Consider the following 19,801-nt stretch of genomic DNA (forward strand, 5'->3'; position numbering starts at 1 on the left):
TTAGGTACGGCAAGGTTACCAGGTTTATCGCGGATTCGTCAAATAGAGATCATCCAAACTTGTTGACAAAAGCTTGCACGTGAGGGGTGGGGGTTCATGTTCCTGGGGTAAATTTGTTTGGGTATAATAGAGAGAGGTACAAATTTCACATTGGCATGGTGATGACATTGGTGACAATTTTCTTGATCTGGGAACGTATAGAAATGTAAGTTTTTGTATTCTCCCCAATAATCATATTTTTTTTGAGGGGGGGGGGGAGGGAATAGTTCACTGTATCAAGAACAATTCCGCTCTATTTATTGATCAATTTTATATTTTATTTTGATTTTAAAATGAACCGTATAATTTATATTCGTTTTTGTGAAACACGCCGCAAACAGTTTGCATGAAAAATGATTGAATTTGTGTTTTGTAATTGTATGAATTTTCTATAAATTTACCAGAGCCATTGGTTATTTCGATTCTTTATTTTCTGTCAGTCTAAAATCAAGCATTTTTTTTTCTCGACATATTCAATTTTCAGAAGTTTTATTCTTGAAACAATGACCGAGGCCTGCTGATGGCGTGTACTGCAGCGCTTTCCGGACGAAATTCGTTGCTGCGAGGCTACACGCGTTGGCTGATGTACTAAGGTAACATGATCGAACCATCAGCTCAGACCTATAAAGAAAATGAAAGGATATCAGCCTTATGCATGATCCAAAATGTTCACTCGCCATAATCTACTTATACATATATTTATTAACGACCTGCCTGAAACCTTCAACTGTGCCACTAGACTTTTTGCTGATGATTGCGTAATCTACCGCACCATAAATCACGTGTCAGACCAAGAACTTCTTTAACGCAATCTCAATTCCATCTCCCAATGGTGCTCTACATGGCAAATGCCTCTCAACATCTCAAACGGTTCTTATGATAATTTCACGTAAACTCTCACCTTTCGAATTTTCATACTCTATCAATAACTCCTCCATATCCCAGGTTTCTCAATATAAATACCTCGGTGTCATCATTTCAGCAGACCTGCGCTGGAATAAACACATCGATTATATCTATCAAAAAAATGTCTCAATAAACTCTTTATCCTTCGCCGCAACCCTAAACACCCTACTCGCGATGTTAGACTCTTCTGTTATCAAATCTATAGTTTTCCAGTCCTCCCCTATGCCTCCGAAATTTGGGACCCCTACACTGATAGCAATATCAAGAAGCTGGAATCAATACAAAATAAATCCGCTCGCTTTATCTACGACAGTTGGTCCTCCTTTGTGTCTGTCTCCGAACTTAATCTTCCCCCTCTAAGTACTCACAGTCTTTTTTCTCGATTAACCATGCTTTTTAAAATCCTTCATGGACATTTAAATTTCGATACCATGGTATATTTTCTCAAGCCAACATATATCTCTAGCAGACTTGATCATCCACTTAAGATAAACCCTATCTCCTCTTCCATCAACTGCTTTAAATTTAGCTTTTTGTTGATGGAGAACGTCGTTAGCCATTCCGGCAGCAGTGATTGAACCTGAATATTTCTACAATCTCTTTTGTGAATGAAAACGTTCGTAAAGCTTCAGCGTTCTATTCGTGGCTGAGGTAAAACAACTTGAGCGACAGTAATTTATCCACCAATGCCAATTCACAACAGTAACAGGAAATTCAGAAAGGAGCACCTTGCATTTTATAGGAACCTGATTTGAATCTTTCCAGTGATTTACTTTCGTGCAGCGCTCTCTTTTGAAAAAAAAAATTAAACTAATTTTTTTTCCTCAGCCATATAAGAAAATCCTTCTTCGTGAGAATAACTTTTTGTCAAACTGAATTTAAATACACCGATTTCTTCAATTTTTATGAATTTTGAAACTATCTATGAATTTATAGGACACCCTGTATATCGTGTTTGTGTGGATTTTTGAAATAATTTTGAAACGGCCGTAGATAGACAAGAGGAGCTCTATAACGTGTACATGCTCACTCAACCATAGCTCGCGGGCCAGATGTGGCCCTCTAGCGTTCTACATCCTTCAAGTGGCCCGCGGCACATTTCTAGATCACTTAATTTCGTATAATTACAAATCACTTAAATGGGGTCACTGCTTAACTCCAGAGCACTCAAGTGGCAGCGGCACATTTACAGATCAATCAAGTGGCCTGCGACATGTTTTCCAACCAATGAGGTGGCCCACTTTCTCCAAAGCAATGACCCTCCTTTACTTTAACGCTTTATAAAAATGATGTTGATATTAAAGGTATTCCTTGGACTTACATGCAAGCTGCAGTTTTCTCTTCTTCATCCGTTTTCGGTTCCAATGTTGCCATGAATTCTTGAATCTTATCTGCGCAGGCGCCGAATTCTCCGGAATTTTGACGCATGCACGCTGTGTGCTGCAAATATTCTGCAATAACCGTGTAATAACATAGATAACATTAGTTATGAGTAAAAATGTAAACAGAGTTGGGAATGAGTTCAATCTTCACAGGTAGATAAGAGAGGAAAAATGTCCTATTATATATATACGTATATTCACGAACATATTCCATCCAGCAGGAAGTGCAACTTCCAGATCCCTCTGACACGCCTTTGCGGGAAGTCTGCGTATTCCTGTATAATGCGTGGGTGCAATAAAAGTTCTCGATGTCACAATGTCTCTTGATAAGCCAATCTTTGTGTATTGTTGGACTCAGTAGAAATGCGTTTGAGCTTGCCAATACGGTAGCTCCCTTTAACTTCGAAACATTAACTCTATGAAGTCCGAAACGGCTGAATACGGCCAAATAGAGTGTGGGTATGTTTTGGATACGTGAAGGGTGAGGAAGGAAATTGAAGATTTCGTGAGAGGTGAAAACCTGAAAAAAAAGTCTTAAGTCAACAATTTGCCGATTATATGCTCGACACAGCACTCGCCAAATGTGACCGTCGGAGTCACCTGATGTGGTCTGCGACGTCAAAGAACTAAGTGGCGTACTTCCAGATCACTCAAGTGACCCGCGGTACAGTTCCATATCAGTTGAGTGGCCCGTGCTATTTTACCAGATCACTTAATTGACTCCGTGGAACATTTCTAGATCACTTAAGCAGGGCCGTAACTAGGATTTTTGCCGCCCGGGCCAAACATTATTTTGACACCCCACCTTTATAATTATATTATTTTGTAACGGTGTTCTTTGTTCCCACCTAAAACTGCCACTCCCTAAATTTCACCGACCGGGGCAGTTGCCCTTCTCCCCCCCCCCCCCACTTCCAGCAAAATTTCCCTTTTGACTAAATTTTTCCCACGCATTCGGAAAAATGTACTGCCATCTAGCGGGGAAAATACGTAATCAACTATTTTACAAAGAAAAGTATTACACACTGCATTAATTCATTTATCTTTTCCTAAAAATTCTTTTGTTTGATGAACTATCAAAATTTCCCACAAATGTTAAGAAATTTCTCACTTGGACAAATTTTGGCAAATTTTTCCTAACGAATATGGGGAAATTTCCTATACCATCATTACTGCCGGCGACTGGCAGCTTCTGCAGGCAGGGAAGAATTCAAGCATGCGCACTAGGATACATACGTGCACAAAACAAATTGGTTTACGCACGAAAAATTGTGGTGGATACTTTTCGACACCAGCTTTAGTGTGTACTCTACACAACCAAGTAGAGTTCGTAGGTGTCCTCGTTCACACATTTGTGATTCGGCCAGTTCATTTCTGTGTCTGATGGAGATTTGGATGGATTTGCAGATGAAAAGATAGTCTCCTTGAATGACAAGAATGTTTCATTTACTACGGGAATTGATGCTACGAGTCTTTCAATGAGGCTCCCTTTAGGCACCTCATAGCCTAGGGAGCTCAACATAGGCTCCCTTTTTTTTATTCAATGCCTTTTCTATTTGCTGAATCTTTCTTTTCACATCAGATGTACATGCAAAAACTTTCAAAAAGAGTAAGTGAAGGTACATTTTTTTAAAAAGATTCTGAGGTGGACTTGAGTTAATCAGGCTCGAGTAAAAGTAATTTTGATGATTATTCGGGCTAAAATTCAGCTCACAACGCGGCTGATTTATGTTAGTGCGCGTGTCCACATCAGCTAGAATGTTCGTTAGAAGAGGCAGAAAAATCCCCAAAAAAATCTTCGTTAGCTGAAAAGTTCGTAAGCCGAGACGTTTGTTTGCCGAGGTATCACTGAAAATTCTAGTGTTTTTTTAAATATTTTTGTATTACAGTCGAATCCCGTTATAACGAACTCCAAGTGACCGGCGAAATCACTTCGTTATAACGAAATTTCGTTATAAAGGAATTTCAGGTTGTTTGCATTGTTCCTGTGTAAACTTATTTGAGGGATTAGAAAAGGGTCCGTTAAAACGAGATTTTCGCGATAACGGTATTCGTTAAAACGGGATTCGACTGTATTTCCTCTATTCTCTGACAGGTTTGCTACCTGCACTATATATATTGGGGGTTATGATGGGATCGAATCGTAGTAGGGTGTCTTTCTCCGATCACTAGCGTGTAGGTGATTTTGGGTTTGAACCCACATTTTGCGTTGTGTATCATTTTTTTTCTTTCTCGATTGTATTGAATTCCCAACATCTGAGTTTGATTGCCATCTGTCTTTCGTAAAAGAAAACTGAAAAAAGTGACTTTTTTACATTTTTTTACGCTCCCGCAGTAATAGAAGCATTTTTTCGACTATATTCTCAATCAAAGGATGAAAAATTTAGAGAGCGAGATTGGTCGTCCACTGCAAGTCAGTTGGAGCAAAAACAAGACGTTTGTATGCACAAGTCCTCTAGCAGCTAACAGTGGACGACCGGCCTAAGCATGCGCATTGGTAGGCAGGCACTTCTAGCTATGCAGAAGATAAAGCGCCACACGCATATACAGCAAGGACTCATCGCCCTTCATCAAAGAGTGGAAAAATCATTTTTCTGTTCAAAGGGTGTCTAATCGTAAATAAAAAAGAAGAAAAAAAGGCAAAGGGAACAGCTGTAGCGACAATATTGACATCACACTTTGCACAAATATAGCGAATGAGCCAGCCTGCGGTTCCCAGAAGCTCGAGGTCAAGGTTAGGGAGGGCTATAGAAAAATCACTTCACCCTGGGGGAGGGGGGGGGAGCATAATGCTCTTAAGACGGCCCTGCTAGATGGGGAATGATGTTCTATACACGGAAAGATGAATAATTAACAGAACTAATTAACGCACCTGCTCTGAGTGAAGAGTCAGCATTGCAAATCTCTTCGACCAATTTGATAGGTTTTTCGAACTCGTCGTTGAAGTCTTCAGCGATCATATCGGAGCCACATCGACTTGCAAACTCCCGGATGCATGATATTCCGGTTTTCAAAATACTGGAAGAATAAACCACAGACCATGTACAAACTTAAAGTCAAGTCATATTAACGTGGCGATCATCTTGCATCACGTGAAAAAGACATGATAAATGCGTAAACTTTAACACTACGGAGCGGTCATTTTGATCGCAGTTGAAAATTTCGTTGCTTAAACACATAAATACACTATCAATGCATATTTTCTTTTTAAGGAAATAAAGTTATTCATTTTCTCTTTTAAAACTCGGGTATATAGAATCATTGACGTTTCGTTACATTTCAGGCGTAAGCAAAGGTACAGGGTGTTTCAATAGAAAATGGACTAATTTCTAAAAGGTAATAGAATGCACCAAAATAATCTATTTTCTTGTCGTACTTGGTGAAAAATAGGCCACGAAGATGCCAGAGTGTCCTTGAGGGAATAGCCGAGAATTTGAATCACATTTTATTTCCGGCCATGAGTTTTGTGGCTGCAGGCAGAGGTGGATGTGTCAAAAGGGTCGGGAGCTATATGGAAGTAAAAGTTGTACAGTGACCTTAGATACCGTATTTCATTGCACTAAACCCTTGTTTTTCGTATTATTTAGGCCCATACTACATAATGAATTGAAGATCATATGTATGATGTGACAAAATGATACGTCTGTTGCAACAACTTCAAAACAAAAGCGACAAAACTGCAACGACATCTCACGTTCTTTCTGCTAGTAAATCGAGTAGGTCTTAGTGGGAAACGCAAAATTTCCTTGACTGGTCCACAGCTGGGGGGATGGACTGGAGGGGGGGGGGTCATAGGTGGTGGAACCCTGAAGATTCGGGCCACTTGAGAAAGCACAAGAATTTATATTTAATAATTCACGAATATACAAAGCAGTGCAGGTACTCTCCCTAGTGTGCTTTATCAAGTCATTTATATACGCGATGTCTGGGGTCCCTAGTAACCCTTCATCGTTTTTTCCTTATCGGAACCCCTGTGTAGAAGGGGCATGCCACTCGGTTGCCGTGGAGCAACTTGAATTTCGAAATCAGTGAATAATACGCAATATAAATTCAAAACATATTAACGGTAGATTTTTTGGGCCGCCATCAGTACATCATTCAAGACAGGTAGCGCCAGCTCTTTTGACATTTGTTTTAATAAATCTACATTCATACTACTACTAAACCCGACATGCACCTCGTCCAAATTCCTCTGCGGAACTTCCAACGAATTAGTACATATTGGAATGTGTGTGTACGTGAACCTTCGTATTAACCTTCCGTGAAGTTTGTTTCTGTGTAGTGCTGCCATCTGCAATCAGCTTTGTTAAACTATGAGTTTTTTCTCCGTTGTGTAGACCTGTTGCTCCCTGCGGCGAGACTTTTTAACGGGGAAGATCAGCTCAAGTCTACATTTAAAGCTGTATCAAGTACTCTCGCAATAGCGGTCTCAAAAGACCACTCCGGCGTGTTTAAAGTCAACTAAATAAATAAGGAGTTCAAGTAATACTATTATAAAACATATTTTAAAATACATAAAAAGTTTCCTTTTAAATATTTAAACGAATATTAAAATTTCGAATTTTTTTGTGATTATAGTTAAAACTTTGGAATATATATTTTCAAGAAGTTAAATTTTTATAATATTTTTTTTTGAATGAATCTTTCAAATTTTGAAATTATTATTGAAGACTTGTGAAAATTCCAAAATAGGTCTTAATTTTTTTAAATAATTAAAAATGTCCAATACATTCTCATATTTTTGGATAAGTGTATTCTAATTTCATAATAATATCAGTTGACCTCGTAATAATCATAAAATTTGACTATTTGTAGCTTAAATAAGTACAAACAATAGCTATCGGAACGTTGGTAGTTTCAACAAAATGAGCTAAATTACTTTTTCAAATTTTTTTTAATTAAAAAAAATAGTCCTTGCAACTGATATTCATACAGAAATATAATTCATTCTAATTTCTTATAAAATTAATATTCATGAAAATACGTATTAAAATATCCAAAAGATTAATATTTGTTAAGTGTAAAAATAAAAATTATCCAAAAAAATTCACATCATGTTTCCATTATCCAAAATATATTTATTTTCATTCCAGTATTAAAATAAAGATTCCAAACACATATGTTTAATTAAAATTTAGCACAGTGAAACTCCCCTAGGTGGTCACTCCTATTCCCCGGCCACCTCCCCCTTTGTGGCCAGTTTTCCTTGGAACGGGGCTCCATAGACATAATACAAAAATCACCCCGTTCCGCGGCCACCTCTATATGCGGTCAGCGGCCAACCTGTCCGCGGCGACATCCTTGTAGATAGGATCGGGTTTTTTTGTACATGTGTCACACTATCAGGTTGGGAACATTTATAAATAGGATGACAAAGGCTAATGCTGCTATACAGTTGCTGCTAGCTGGTGAGACAGTTTAAAAATTTACTCCCGGTGTGACAGGGTAAACCAGACAAATATAGTCTATGGTCTTTACTGAATAGGAAAGGATGTGGAAGTTTTTCGGATTTGAGGATACGTTCTTCAGAGATTCAGTTGGACAACAATGAGGGAGCAAAAGAAATATGATGGAAGAACATGTACACACAGTATTTTGCTATAAAGAAAGAACAGATCTCGGATAATACAGATTAAGGAATTGATCGGATGATCTGATATTTCAAGTTCTGCATAAGATACAGAGAAACCTCCATGCACATAACGATACCGAACCGAAAAAATACCTTCTTAGAGGAATTACCATTAACTCTATAATGCCCAGATCGCCCGAAGTCGGCCGAGTAGGTTAATGGCCATAACCGCCTCAAGTCGGCCCAGCTAGGGGGTATGGGTATGTTTTGGTGGGCTTATCGACAGTCAAAATTATCATCACGTGCCATGAAATTTATGCTGCTGTTGGCAACTTTTCTAAATTAATGTTTTCAGTATCACCAAAAAATGCGCTTTTGGGTATTTATTCGCTGCAAAGTATCTTAATTGATTAGCTGATAAAAGAAATTAAATTAGATGTGTATTGCTCCTGTATAGGGGTTTATCGCAATATAATTTGGGGTACCGCACAAAAAATTGTAATACCGAACACTTTCGGTGATAAGGTGATGCCCAACACCGATATTATTACACGTCATCGGACGAAATGAAACATGTGACATGAGTTAAAATACATATATATACTGAAGGATATTTCGAGCGAAAAATAAATAAAAAATAATAAAAGTTGCAGCGGTTTTTTTCAAAATCCTCCTAAAAATATTGTTATAGAAGGGAATATCATAGAAAAAGGAAACCTTGTATCGAGAGAAGTATAACATTACAGGCTATAAGGGGCCATTCAAGTATTACGTAAGCAGATTTTCAGCCATTTTTGACCTCCCCCCCCCCCGTCCCCCGTCAGCAAAATTTCGTCAGCAGCTTAGAATATTTCATATCTTCAAAAAGGGGTGGTTGGTGACGTAAGCAACCTTCAAACCCCCCCTCCCCCCTCGTCATCAAAAGTCAGCAAATCCAAAACCCCTCCCCCCCGATGCTGACGTAATACTTGAATGACCCCTAGGCTATCCAAACAATATTCGAAAAATAACGTTGTAGAGAGATTTGTCGTTATATTGAGTATCGTTGCAGCGAGGTTTCACTGTATATGTATCTGCTTTGTGGGCATTGTAAGTAAATTGAGAGCATAAGCTTTTCTGTGACATTGAAAACACTTATTTTCACACGCCCCCGACATGTGCTTTTCCTGTCATACAACCCCCCTATTCTGCGGACACCTCTGCAGACAGCCACTTTTTTGCGGAATGCCGAGTGGCCGTCGTAGAGGAGTTTCATTGTACTCTTAAATCATTGAAAATTTAATGCCTATTTAAATTTTTTTTTAAATTACCGAAGTATTCAAATATATGTTTTTACATGGATTCCAATATTCGAATGGCTCATTAAAGTCATTTCATTCAAATATTTAAAATAAACGAAATATTCTCCAATATACTAAACATTAATATCTATCCAAATTCAAAATAAAAAAGTTTAAAAAAAAAAAATGTTGTTAATGATAACATGATTGTGATTTGACTATCGCCCCCGCCCCCTCCAAAAGGGAAGAGAACCTATTTTAACATGGTCAAAGACTTTTTTAGGTGGAAATATTATTAGAAATATTAATTATATATTTATTTGTGTAGCCTCTATCTATTTTAACTTCTGTTTTGATCTACTGCTCACCAATTTGGTCAATACATTACCTTCGCCAACTCGACAAATGCTTCTCTTTTTTTGTTAAGAAATTATTTAATTTGTCAAAATATACTCCAAATTACATATTGCGATTGGAACTCGGATATACTTCTTTATCTATTACATTTATAAAGTTGATTGTTAAATTCTGGATACGTGTTCTCAAAATGCCGGACTCTAGACTTAGTAGGAAATCATATTTACACCAATACAGCAACTCGATCATTGATGCAAAGTTTAACTGGGCTTCAGACGTCAAACTGTTACAAAAATCTGCTATGGGTTTGTCTGGTTTGCTCAGGATCCCAACACAGCTGTTAAGTTTCTGCCACAGATTCTGCAAACATATGTAGACCGAAATCTCAAAATTGACATGAGTGCTATGGAAAATAGTAATAACCACCCTCATTATAAGTTTCTCAAATCGCACACATTTGTTGAGGATTACATGACATCAAAAATTGATATCACAGTGAAAAGAGTCCTTTTTCAACTTAGAATGAAACAGAATTCAATCTTTTTTCATGGCAAAAGTTTTGCAATATCTCCCCACAATTTCTGCAATATGTGTAATCTGAACGAACTCGAAATCTGGCACCATGTTTTTTTTCAATTGCTCAATCTATCGCTCATATAGACGGAAATATTTGTCTAACCTCATAAGTCATTTTGATTTGAATGGTCTCTTAAAATCATCTCATAAACAACATCACTCAATTTTCAATTTCATTGTAGCTGCTCAAATTATAAACAGTTTTATTCTCGTGGAAAGCGAGTATGCGAATGAATCCTAGACATAAATATATTTTGATGCACTCTTTGATTATTATATATGTATGTTTTTTTTCTGTTTAAAGTATTTTCTATTGTTTCTATTCAATGCGTTTTTTTAAATATTTTTATGTATATTTTTCTTACTTTATTCAATGTATTTGTAATGTATGTGTCTCGAACTCAGTGCAACCGCGTTTCCCCCAATCTCAAACTGATGTATTGTCTCACTCACTCTTCAGCGTATAATATATATTCGAATGCCACCAAATTGAATAGGCTCACAGCATAACAATAAAATTTTGTCTGTCTGTCTGTATGCTATCTATTTGATTGTGTATGCTATGCTACGCCAGTACTAAATTTTACATATCTTGAATAGTTATTGTTTTACAAATTTTCAAAAAGATGCATTAAAAACAGCTTTCGCGCATGATGAAATTTGCTTGAAATCAATGTAATTGAATAAAAAATTATTTAAAAAAAAACTGTTCAGTTCATAAAATGATGCAAAAGATTGCGATTTTAACGATCCAATTTCATGGTCGCTGGTAGTCAATCGGTATCTTTGTCAATCGGTAGCCATTGAGTCACTTTTTCCACAGTCTGTAAGTAGTTTGCAAGGAGATTCGCTTTGAGTTTGAGACATTCCAAATGCCATAGTGAAGGACTGTATAGATTTCGAAGTTACATACCTGCGAATAGGTATTTGTAGCCAGTTTCTGGGTACAGCAGGTTGTGCTCTAATCCGACGAGAGGTTCCATATGTTCTCCTGCGTCTCCGGTATAGTTGTAGCATGTGAGCTCTGCGACGCCAGAAAGCGAGCCGATTCCATCTCGTCCTCCGGGTAGTCCCTGTATGGGTAGTACCGAAAGCCCGGCCGTATGTATGACGGCCCCGGTACCGGTGACGGAGTGCTTATCACAAGATGAGAGGTGACTGGTGGGACGGGTATATTGGAACACGAGACCGTTATCATAAACGAATTCTACTCATGGTTAACCTTTGACTCACTCTTGAGACTAATTGACCGATACATGTACCCATTTTAAAACTAAATTTTTAAAATTGATTTAATGAATTTTTTTCCCCGAAAACTTGTAAAACATCAAGTATATATATAGGAGATATGTAAAATTTAGTAATGGCATAGGATAGCATATACAATCAAATGCATGTGGCAAACATTTTAAACAAATTTATGGAAATAATAACAATAATCAATATTTTGAACAATATTTCTGCACAAGAAAGTTTTTCGCCACGTTAAAAAAGATAGGAGAAAATGCAATTCGGATAAAGCTTCGAGTTGATTATAAACGTTTTCTGCATAAAATCGTCCAGATTCGTTAAAATGATTAGAATGTTAGCACATATATGCATTAATAGTTGCAAAGACACTTACGGACAAGTCTCGAATAGGTCGCCAACACTCTGGAAAAGTCCATGTTCATGTCCGAAGCTGGCATTGTACATGGGCGCGACACATTCGCCGAAGCTTTCGGGATTACATTTATCATCTTCTCCTCTCGCACATAATGCAAGGAGAGCTTGAAATAAAACGTTTCCATTGTTAGTTACGTGCAACGAAATAAATGCAAAAAATGAACGGTAGCGTTCATAAAACACACACACACACACACACACACACACACACACACACACACACACACCTCGTACACATTCCTCTAAGGCAGCGGTTCTCAACCGGTGCTCCGTGTACACTTCCCAGGGGCTCCGCGGCGACTCGAGGAAAATAAAACAAATCAGTAACTACAATAAATAAAAAATAAGAGGCCTACAGGGTTCCACCATAAAAATTATGTGCTAAAAGGGCTCCTCGAGTGAAACAGGGCTCCGCCATAGAAATTATATACTGAAAAAGGCTCCGCGAGTTCAAAAAGTTTGAGAGCCGCTGCTCTAAGGCATTTAATCCTGCCATCTGCCGTCAATTTTTCTAACCATAAGTGAAGTGCAATGAGTGATCAATTGCACCGTTGTAGGCCTGTTGCTCTCTGTGGTGAGACTTTTTAACGGGGAGATCAGCTTTGATGATTTGATAAAAACAGCAATGAAAAAAAAAAAAAAAAAAAAAAAAATATATATATATATATATATATATATATATATCCATCTGGTGGCTTGTCGTCCAGAAGCTGTTAGCTGACCATTTGCACGGTCCCGTTCGGCATATATACGCTACAGTGAAGGGAAATTTCTATCTCCGCTGTAGCTTAGTGGGTGAGAGCACTTGTCCGGCAAACGAGGAACCCGGGTTCGACTTCCGCTAGAGAGCATAGATGAGTTTTTTCCTTCCTTAAAAAATCAAAAAAATAAATGCCTTCACAACATCTAGGGGCCCCTACCATCCCCCCATGCTTATAAAAGGATATCCGAGATGAACTAGACAAATAGATATTCGAGAATTGGTATATTTAATTGCAACAGCAGCTCTTGAGCAGTTGGTACGACGAAAGTACGGCACAGAATGGAAAGTAGCAGAACGGTTCATGGTTCGAATCCCGCATGAAAAACTCTACTCTCCCCCCCCTCTTCCTTTACTTTTTTGCGTGATATTCTTTGGTCCCCCCCCCCCCCCCGAATACACGGAGCGAAAACGATGCTTGTTCAAGAAGTGGAGGGAACCACTAACTGAGATTCGGGATTACGGTATTTTACACTCGAGATACCGTTGCGTTTGCGAAAAATTTATTTTTTTTTAGAAAAACAATTACAATACAACCAACAAAACCCTATTTACTATGCGAAAAGTAATAAAACGTGCGTGGGGGGCGGCTGGCTGATGCGCCACCTCCCCGCAGCAAGCGCATCGTGACTCCTCACACCTCCGGGAATGTTGGGCCATTTAATGACAGCTTTGAGTGAAAGTGAAAAATAAATAAATAAATAGAATCATTCAAGAAAAGTGAAGATGTAAGGTAAAAACAGGGGGAAAAAATAGCGTTGCGGAGAGACGGAATTCGAACAATGGACCTTTGATTCTGCGTCGTCGTCGTACCTCAACAATTGCTGCTAGCTGACCGTAATTAAATATATCATTTATCGAACATATTAGGCCTCGGCCAATCAATATTGTATAAATAAATAAAACAAATATGTGTCTCTAATGCGCATGCGCTCTCAGAATGGACACCTATAGTAATCAAATGCGCCAGGTGTCAGTTTCCTCTCGGATATCCTTTTATAAGTATGGGAGTGGGATGGTAGGACCCCAACTTTCTGTATATCTTGCATTAACAAGTGGAGAGCGACATCATGTTATATGTCATGTAAAAAAAAAACACGCTGATATGTCCATGGGGACCACGTGCAGAGAATATAACCAACATTTAAAATATGATTAGTCTAATCCGAACAAATCTGTATTGCAGACTCTTTTTTTTTTTTTTTTTCATTTGCGCTGAATTAAAATGAGTGCACTTAAAGACTTAGAGGCCAGTCGTAGTCCAGGCTCTGTCCCTGGTAGGATGTAAGCCATTTACCCGGAAGGGTTGGACCACGCTGGAGAGGGCCAGCCACGCCGGACCGGAGGGCCTAGAGTCCAAGCCCCCCGGTCCGGCGCCTCCGGCCCTCGACTCTAAGATTGGTGCTCCAGGCCGTAAGCAGGCCGTAATGCCTGGTCCCCTTACTCCCATTGCCCAGAGCAGCCTCGGCCGACAGCTCCCCCCACCCAGGGCACGCCCAGGAGGGCCTCACAAGCCCAGTAGACGTCGACGCCACCCCCAATCACCCCCCCGGACGCCGATCCAAAAACCCCCAGAAAAAGTTTTATTGTTGCAAATTCAAAAATATACAGTATATACAAAATGTACTCGTTCAAAAAAAAAAAAAGTGCCCCAGTGGCATGGTGGTAAGATGCTCGTCTACCATCGTGAAGGTTGTTGTCAGGGTCCCGGGTTCGAATCCAAGGGAGGATATAGATAAGATATTTTCCCAAAACGAACTCGAGGCGACCACCGATAGACAGCACCTTCACTTCCAACCCATCTCACTAATGGCAGTAAATTGCAATATAGCGATATGGCCAGAGTTGGTGTTTGGTGAAGAAAATGAGTGCACTGGGAAGGTATGAGATATACAGAGAGGGTGCATTAGTAATAGGGCGTGTGACATTTTACTGGCGGGATCCGGCGAACGGGGGGGGGGGGGCAAACAACTGGTCCCGTGCGTCCAATTCACTTCCTTGGGTATGTAACATCGACGGGATTACGCACCTCGCGGGGAGAAACGTGCAGGGACACTATCATGTATGAACCACACGTGTCGCTGCACTGCGGCCGGCACACTTTGCAGCAATTCTGGGAGGACGTGTTGCTGAAAAACAAGGTATGTTGCTCCATTCAGGCGTTCGAGCAGCAGTAAGTACGGCCCCAAGAGATAATCACCGAGGATACTTGCCCACATGTTGACACTAAATATCTGTTGAGATTTCCACGGTATTCTAGCATGGGGATTATCCATCGCCTACATTATGTGTGTTGACAATGCCTTCTCGCGTAAAGCTGGCTTCATCAGTAAATAAAAAAGTGGCTGGAAAGTTTTTGAGGATCTGAATGTGTGGTGACATGAAGCATCCAGCGCACGAACTGTTCACGACGGGTTCCGAAGTCGTCTTCGATTAGGAGTTGTACTTTCCGGATGTGGAAGGGGTACATCTTTTCACTATGGGGCCATTCAAGTATTACGTAAGCAGATTTTCAGCCATTTTTGAACCCCCTCCCCCCCCCCTTGTCAGCAAAAATCAGCAAAACACTGACCCCCTTCCCCCCCTGTCAGCAAAATTTCGTCAGCAGCTTAGAATATTTCATATCTTCAAAAAGGGGTGGTTGATGACGTAAGCAACCCTCAAACCCCTTCCCCCCTCGTCATCAAAAGTCAGCAAATCCAACCCCCCCCCCGATGCTGACGTAATACTTGAATGACCCCTATGCAGAACTTTCCAGACCGCATTCATCCACCTTTCGTCTCCTCTGGACTCAGAGCCTGCAAGCGTTTTTCGCGATTTTCACCTTCTCAACGGGGTTTGCGACACCATGTTCCATTGCAATTTTTGATTCTCTTGATGTCTACTAACAACCCCCTAAGTTTGTCGGACTATTAACAGTATTTCAGCCTGTATTACACCTGTATATAGGGGCCGTTCAAGTATTTTACGTCAGCAAATTTTTTGCCATTTTCTCCCCCCTCCTTGTCAGCAAAAGTAAGCAAAACTCTGACAAAATTTCGTCACCACTGCCGCCTACCTCCTAACATATATTGGTAGGATCACAAACGTACGCGGGAGGGGGGGGCATAGGGGGCTCGTGCGCCTTCCCTCCAAGATGGAAAAAATATTTTTTTAATGTAAAAAAAAATTGAAATTTCGAAAGGAAGTACCTTTATATGTTATTATAATCGATTTCTGTTAATTTCAATGCTATTTAAAGGGTAAGAGCTCAAAATTTCTCTTTAAGAAATTCATTGCGACCCACTTTTCTAGCCATATATGGTAAACCTTTGACTTGCGGACCAAATGTGGCCCTGAAGGTTATCTGATGTGACTTACCCCCTCAAACACAATTTTGTAAAAATGAACTAAGCGACGCATTTACAGATCGCCTAAATGACCCGCGACACAGTTCCAGAACACTTAAGTGGTTTTAGAGCACTTAGGCGGTCCCCCAGTGTGGTTCTATATCACCCAAGTTACCCGTGGCACAATTCCAGAGCATTCAAATGACCCGTGGCGCATTCAAAGATCACTTAAGTAACCCGCGACACAGTTCCAGAACACTTAAACTATCTGTGGCACATTTAGAGATCCCTTGAGTGACATGTGGCAGAATTTTAGAGCAGCCCCCAGTGCGGTTCTAAATCACTCAAGTTACCCCAGAACACTCCAAAATTACTTAAAGTTATGCGTGGCATAATTACGGATCATTTGAGTGATGCGTTGCACAGTTCCAGAGCACTTAAGAGGCCCGGAAACATTTCCTGAGCATTTTAAGTATCCGTGAAACATTTAGAGATCGCTAAAGCGCCTCTGTAAGGGATTTATCATTAGGAGAAATGTTAGTTCAGGTGCCTACAAACTAGTTGAAGTTTTTTCTCGTTTTTGGCGCACCGTGTACGATGCCATTAAGAATATTTCGAAAAGGGTGTTTGATGACGTAAGCATCATCCAACCCCCTCCCCCATCAAAAGTCAGCAAATCGGAACTCCCCCCCCCCCTCCATCGATGCTGACTTAACACTTGAATATGACCCCATATATACCGTATTACACCCTTTGTATTTCTCAAATATATATATACCTCAAATACACTCAAATGTGTCATTCATGTTTCAAGGTGTTGCATGGGTATTGAAATAAAAAAAAGTAACTTTTTATACAGTCCCCGTATACCCTACAACCCAATTGGAAAGTTGTTGCCCTGTCCTTCCTGATGCCAAAAATAAATAAAATAAAATCCACGTTTCCAAATGCAATATTCAATGAGGTATTCGAATTGGAAATGGGGAAAAAAACTGTTAAATGCGGGTAAAACAGTTCATATCCATTTAAAGTTCAAAAAGTTCTTTTTCAAATTTGAATTTCTCATTGAATATTGCACTTAGAAACGTGGAGATTGTTTTTTTTTTTTTTTTTTTTTTGGTCTCAGGAAACACAGGGTAATAGCTTTCTGATTGGGTTTCTGGGCACACGGGGACTGTATAAATTTTTTATTTTATTTTAATAACTGTACAACCCCATGCAACATGAATGACATATCTGAGAATTACACGTTATTTGGATACTTTTCCTAATTGGAAGTATGCCTCTAGGACCAACGGTTCACCAGTAAAATGCCACACACCATGTTGCCTATGCACGCTGCATAGAACTGCAATTGCAGTGTGTGTGAACCAGGAATTAATAATATAACCTAAAAATAAAAACGCAAGTCTCAGGGAATAACTTTTTTTTCTATTTCAATAAATTTTTATGAAAATTTTTTCATTTATTTTTCTTAATATAATTGAAAAATAATCATGATATTTTCTGATGATTAATCTTTTAGCGGCCAGTGTTACCAATTGGGAACATATTGGTTTTATTAAATACAAAAAGAATATTTTTCTTCTGAACGACTTTCTGTTTTTTCCCTAAATGTGTGTGTGCGATTCCAAACAAAATTTACAAAACAAAAATTTCATCCATTTACAGCACTTTTGTCATAAATTTAGATTTTTTTTTTTCAAAGCACCTATTTATAAAAGAGAAATAAAATATGATTGTTTTTTTTCCAATTTTAACGTTGTCCCTATGGACATGGGCAAGTCTAGAAGAGATACTTACACACACACAGGCATACTTGAAGGAAATTTTTTTTCTCATGCATTTTATGGTTAATATCTAAGGGGCCGTTCAAGTATTACGTCATCATCGATGGGAGGGGTTTCTGATTTGCTGACTTTTGATGACAAGGGGCGGTGGGGAGTTGGATAATGCTAACGTCATCAACCACCCTTTATGAATATATGAGTTAGGATTCAGAGGGGCAGAGCTGATGACGAAACTTTGCTGACAGGGGCGGGGGGAAGGGGGGTCAGACTTTTGCTGACAAGGGGAGGGGGTCAAAAATATCTAAAAATTTGCTTGAGAGGGAGAGAGAAGTAACAGAAAAAAATTAAGAAATTCAATTCAAATCTTGATGCAGACGGTAAAAGCTTAATAAGTAGAAATACGTAATTTTTTTGTATTTACGAAATGAATGCGATAAACGCGAAATTCGTAATTTTTGATGAGTAAATTCAAATAAATACAAAAAATTGATTTTTCATCTTATCCGCGGAATAATGATACATAATTAACGCTTTTTAGGGGAAAACAGGTCGTAATTTTGATGAACGCTTGTATTGTAGGAGATACAATTTTAATTCTTGACCTCTTGTAATTGAACTAAAATAAAAATAAATGTGACGTTAGTTTAGGTCTGGTTGTACGAATGAATGTGAAATTTTAGAATTGAATTTTTCGTTTTTTTGCCAAAGAATGCAAAATTTTTGATTTGAAACATTTGCTAATGATGACAATTTCTTTTATTCCAAAAATATTTTTTGCGGTTGAATACAAACTTTTTGATATGAACAGTTTTTTTTTGCGGATGAAAGTAAACTTTTTCATTCGGAAAACAGTTTTTTTGCGGATTTTTGTAAAATTTTTTACTTGAAAAATATTTTTGCGAATAAATGTGAAATTTCCAATGCGACATTTTTTTTTCTCGCGAAATTTACGCACCTGTATTAATATATAAGTAAGGTTACACAATACTCTCTTAAAAACTACAAGTAAGTTGATATGGTGCGAAATTAAGTTTTATTCCTATTTGAATATTTCTTCGTTTTTGAATGGGAAATTATTCGGCAAATACGAAGGAAGCTACGGCGATTCATTTCCTGAATGCGGACCAAAAATTACGTTAATCCGATTAATTAATCATTGGTTTGACGCTTGATTAACAAGTTTTTTTGCTGATACTCACAAACAAGGACGAGTCTGTACATCGTGATGCTTTTTTTTACGTTGCCAATGGACGTTGTTGTCATGCGCCAATGTTTTTTTTTTATTTTTAAATTCTCGTTATCAAGATAGGGTACAAATATACGCAGCCAATCCGTTAATGCGACATGTGACTCGTCCACAGCCAGCTGCACTGACGCATGCGATAATAGGATGCAATGGCAAACCGTTCGGGAAGCAAAAGAAAAGCCTCATTTCCTCTCGTTCTCTCGCATTCACTGAATGCCGTGAAGGACGCGATGACGTCAGCATCCATCACGAACTTGTGCGTGTTATCATTTTCATCCTTATTATTAATATCATCAGAGGGGGAAAAAAATTAAGTTTTAATAGAGATTATTTCCTCTTAAATGCAAATTCGCCGATTTGAAAGACCCTGATGACTTTAAAATTGAATACGGAGTCCGAGCCATTTGGACTCTGCAAGATAAGATGTTATGTGAGTAAGATAAGACGACATTTTTCACTGGATTCGTCATGAGTAGAGATACGTAAATCTATCCAAAAAAAAAAGAAATTCCGAAATCGGCAATTTCGTATACGGTTGCAAAAAAGGAAAGTTCTATCAAAAATTTTGCCTAAATTTTTGCCAAAAAATTAGCGGAGCAACTAGTTTGTGGGCACCTGAACTAACATATATTCTCCCTATTCATAATTCTTAGATAGTCTTTTTAGTCATCTCTAAATGTTCCGCGGATCCTTCAAGTGGTCTGGAAATGTGCCGCGGTTCACTTAATTAAATCTGTACCGCGGGAAATTTGAGAGATGTAGAACTGCACTGCGGGGCACTTATGTGCTCTAAAATTGTGCCACACGTTACTTAAGGGATCTATCTCTAAATGGACCATGGACCGCTTAAGTGTTCTGGAACTGTGACGCGGATCACTTAAGCAATCTGCGAATGTGCC

At 38.8% G+C, this 19,801-nt stretch overlaps 1 protein-coding gene across 1 annotated transcript; it reads right to left on the reverse strand.

Moving 5' to 3' along the window:
* Nucleotides 1-448: 448 nt before the first annotated feature.
* Nucleotides 449-19,053, reverse strand: LOC149088011 (uncharacterized). The gene is made up of 5 exons (XM_089243699.1): nucleotides 18,856-19,053; nucleotides 11,737-11,881; nucleotides 5,200-5,345; nucleotides 2,267-2,396; nucleotides 449-660 (listed from the first exon to the last, which is right to left on the reverse strand). Exons 1-5 carry the CDS (start codon nucleotides 18,917-18,919, stop codon nucleotides 513-515), a joined length of 633 nt encoding a protein of 210 aa, XP_089099825.1. The 5' UTR covers nucleotides 18,920-19,053; the 3' UTR covers nucleotides 449-512.
* Nucleotides 19,054-19,801: the final 748 nt, after the last annotated feature.

The sequence above is a fragment of the Pholcus phalangioides genome, unplaced genomic scaffold, assembly GCF_987345545.1.
Source record: "Pholcus phalangioides strain wild (caught in Gottingen) unplaced genomic scaffold, Ppha-v1.0 ptg000003l_1, whole genome shotgun sequence".
In the NCBI taxonomy this organism is placed as follows: Eukaryota; Metazoa; Arthropoda; class Arachnida; order Araneae; family Pholcidae; genus Pholcus; species Pholcus phalangioides.